The sequence below is a fragment of the Ptychodera flava genome (assembly GCF_041260155.1).
Source record: "Ptychodera flava strain L36383 chromosome 23 unlocalized genomic scaffold, AS_Pfla_20210202 Scaffold_23__1_contigs__length_28996876_pilon, whole genome shotgun sequence".
Lineage (NCBI taxonomy): Eukaryota > Metazoa > Hemichordata > Enteropneusta > Ptychoderidae > Ptychodera > Ptychodera flava.
Genome location: NW_027248277.1, coordinates 1 through 4053, shown reverse-complemented (window position 1 = coordinate 4053; position 4053 = coordinate 1). Strand labels below are relative to the sequence as shown.

Genomic DNA, 4053 nt, shown 5'->3' with positions numbered 1-4053 from the left:
GCTTCAAAACACAACAGGTCAACAAGCGCCTATCGAGCGGAAGTCTCCCCCTGAGTATAAAAGTCGTATGACTATTTTCTTAGAATCACCATTGCTAATAAACATGGATGATTACCAGGAAAAGAAAACTTTTAGAGAAACTTCTACAATACTGTTTCATATCTTGACAAAATGATCAAGTTATTAACACAGAAACATTCTCCAAGTCGACTGACTCTCTGTCAATTTGTATCGGATAGATCAGCGATTGAAATGAACTTTAACCCTTTGTGTTGCAAAATAAACCATTCATTTTACGGTTCACTCAGGAAAGCCGCAGTGAAAATATTCTTCGATTTAACATGTACATAAACTAGAAGTATCGAAAAAGAGCATTGCTTTACAACTCAATTCAACACTCTTCAGCTCGCCCGGTCGTTTTGAGTTGGAGGAGCTATAATAGGACTGAGTTTACGTTATGTGATTCAGCCATAGTCCCTCTATCACTCAGGGACTATGGTCCAGCGATCACTGAAGTGCTTGTTGTTGTCAGATAACAGTAGCGCGACGTAGATTTAACCAATAGGGTCACAGAGTTGACTCTTTGTTATGTAAATGAAGATATCCGGCCGATTACCTGGAACCCAGTGTTTCGATCGGCTGTACTTGGATATTGTTACACTGTCTGTGATTGTCTCAAGGAGGTAATGGACTGAATAATTTCGACGAACAGCGGATTGTTGAGTGCAAAAGGTCAAGACTTTGGACAAACAACCAGAAGACCTGGCGTGTATAAAATCGCCAGGGTGAATGATTACCCGCCAAATAGGAGTGTAGCCTGCCAGAAGCACACACCGTATTTATAAAACCATGGCGACACCATCGACTACCATCTTACTGTACACAGGTATGTATCGTTGCTAGATATATTTTCTCGGCATGTCAATACTCTGGCGCCTACGAAAGACTCTCAAATTTTGGTACACACGCTAGTATCAATTTACGACTGCGATTTAAATGCCGGATTCATGGAGTTCATCCATGAATTGTGTGGAACTCCAGGAAAGTTTCAACTACGCTACTAAATATGCCCAATGGTTTAGACGATTCTGACGATTCTGCGTTAATATTTACTCATTAATCCCACTTATCAAGTCACAGATATCTTTTTTATCCTTGACTCAAATTGTGTCTACTTTAACTTAGACTCTGTACCACTGTCCTTCCACAAAGGGACAGTGATTGTACCCACTGTACTCCAGTTATCCACTTTGAAAAGTTAGTTTCGCATGTATTAATTTCTCTCTATTGTATAAATTTGCTCTGAAGGTACACGTTCTGCCATTTGAATAAGTTTGATTCGCGGTCACTCAACAAGTGTGGAGTGACCGTATTTGACTCAGTCTTATAGCGAATGGTGTACTCACTGAACCAAAATATAGGTCACCCCTTGTATACCTCCTTATCGTTTTTCCGCGAAAATTTGAAAAGCATTTCTTCATACACTTGTACAGAATTTCGCAAAATCTTCTTTGTTCACAGCAGTGTTTGATGTGTTTACGACGGTTGCTCCAACGCAGTCAACATCATCAAGCTGTCGAGACGTTGAGGGCGCCACGAGGTGTGCGAATTTCCGAGGAGAAGGATATTGTTTTCAGCAATGGAGTTCGCTGAATCAACGTTGCGTCGACGGTATATGTGAATGTAACAACCCAAACTACGACCGTTGTACTTGCTTACGTAAGTATATATAAATAAGCTGATCTCTTGTAGTACGTGACTGTACGTGACTAGCAAGTTACTTTACGGTGTTCTGTGTGTACCTGTTGATCTTAGGAATGTTGCTGGGTTTGTAGAACATGGAACTAGTAAACACTAGGTTCGTTTACACAGGACCACTCTACCCAATGCCAGGCCATGCTTTATTATATGGTTAGAGTCAAGTCGAGTATTGACTGTACGATAGAGTTATAAATTTCAACTTGCTAGGGTGATCACCAACTGTTCATTACCATCATTGAAATATGGAAAGTGCTGCTTGTCTCTGGTATATAATATCTAAAAACACACTGGCTTTGTCTTGTACGAGGGCTATAATAAACCTTTCTCTGCTTGACTGAAATGACGGACCAATCATTGCTTCTCCAAACTTTAGAAACATCTGTGAATAATGATTATTGGAAATATCATTTCAAGGGTGGTCGTTAGGGATGGACCATTGCATGCATATTAGCAGGGAGTTGTCGGAATGCCTAATATTCTAAATTTTGATACTCTGTAGGATTCTCAGTTTTGCGTTAATGCTAATTCAAGACATTTTGGGCTGACCCTCAGTGATATAAAAGACGGTGGGGCTATTTTTTCCTTCCTTCGTGCTCCACAGATTCGGACCACACGATTCAAAGAGTTGACAATGCTTGAACTGTTCGTGACTTACTAGACAATTCAAATAATGATACGAGTAAACATGGTGGCGTAATGATTGCACACTGACTGATATGTGGCTTATAAAACAATCAACCAATATTTTTTTTATAATTTTAAACATTAACTTTGTGCTAACTGTATATTAAAAGTTGCCTTAATGAACTCTCATCGACGCTTACCATAAAATGCCCTCTTAGTAGTATGAGGCCGTCTTTTACAGCATTGTCCATGAAACTAGCAACGGCGACACCACGCAGCCAGCAAGCAAGAGCATGGATGGTAACTTGCACGGTTTCTTCCGTGCATAAAATGTGGTCGACGGCAGGTTTGAAATTGATTCGTCGAGTGATGTTGCTAGATTGAATCCATGAAATGATTATGTATACATTTACTCTTTGCTTCAGCCAAGGTTGATGGCTGCGTCATCGCCATTGACGACGACGATGCAGCAGCTACGTACTCGTTCAGAGGCGGTGCCAGCAGTGGAGGGTATAAAGTGTACAGCTGCCGAGATGAAAATCCATCAAACGAAGTCCACGTGATCGGAAACTATGAAGGCAATGGCCATACTGGATTCAGAATTCACAATACCGGAACAACACAGTTCAACATTCAAGGTCGTGGCAACGGGAACCCGATTATTCTGGTGTTGAACTCCTACGAACCAGTCAACTGGGTCTTGAACTTCTCCGATAACGATGTTGTGATATCAAAGGTCGTCTTGGTAGGTCATTGACCCCTTGTTTACTAGTCGCTTATGGCGTCACAAATACAGATATATTACACCTTGCTCAAGAAATTGTTAATTTAGGCGTGACCTTTCTTCAACGTACCCAAATAACCCCACACATAGGAGTATTTGTAACCTTGATAGCGAGAAACAAAGCAAGTTATCAAAAATTACGATTGCTCCTGGCAAACACTGGAATTAAGGATTCTCTTTCAAAACTTTCCGGTATCCCATGAAAATATGAGAATTTATTCTGGTAACTGTTGCAGAAGATAGGCGATGTAATCATGCCAAGGTCATGCACCAAGGCCACACTCTCTTACAGGTCAGTCAGTATAGTCAGGAAAACACAAAGGTGTCCCAGAGACTATCCACTGTGCATACCCCTAACGTCATACCCAGTCTATAAACCTAATTTAAACCTAATCTGTTTTCATTTAATTTCAGATTTCCTACTATCTTGACAAAAGTGACGTCACATATCAGGAAGGTCGTGTTCAAAGTATCGAGAGACTTCGCGAAGCACCGCGTGGATACGGAACCGGAAGTGGAACTGTTGAGTTACTGAACTACGTCAATCAGCGATTCGGCCCTGTGACGTCATTCACTGGAACTTACCAAGCTGACCATTGGGATTTGACTCTTGAAACAGGTAAATCAATCAATCAAACACTCAATCAATTAATTGATCGAATAAATTGAAATCAGCTATCTTTCAACGCCAAATTTTCAACATCTCAAAAGACAGTGGTTTGTCCACTTTTCAGGAATAAGTCCATGTAGTTTTTATAAATGTGACCATTTACCAACATAATTTGCCAGCCATCAAATGGTCCTACATATTTTGTTGAATTATCCGATCGCGCACAGACACACATAAACACATGTTCACGCAGACATGCACACATATTCGCACA

The 4053-nt window shown here is 40.6% G+C and overlaps 1 protein-coding gene across 1 annotated transcript; it reads left to right on the top strand.

Annotated features, from left to right (window-relative positions):
- Positions 1-849: 849 nt before the first annotated feature.
- Positions 850-3788, top strand: LOC139124302 (uncharacterized; the record flags this gene model as incomplete). The annotated part of the gene is made up of 4 exons (XM_070690442.1): positions 850-886; positions 1522-1719; positions 2811-3130; positions 3584-3788. Coding segments are annotated over exons 1-4 (760 nt in total), but the record flags the coding sequence as incomplete, so codon positions are not given.
- Positions 3789-4053: the final 265 nt, after the last annotated feature.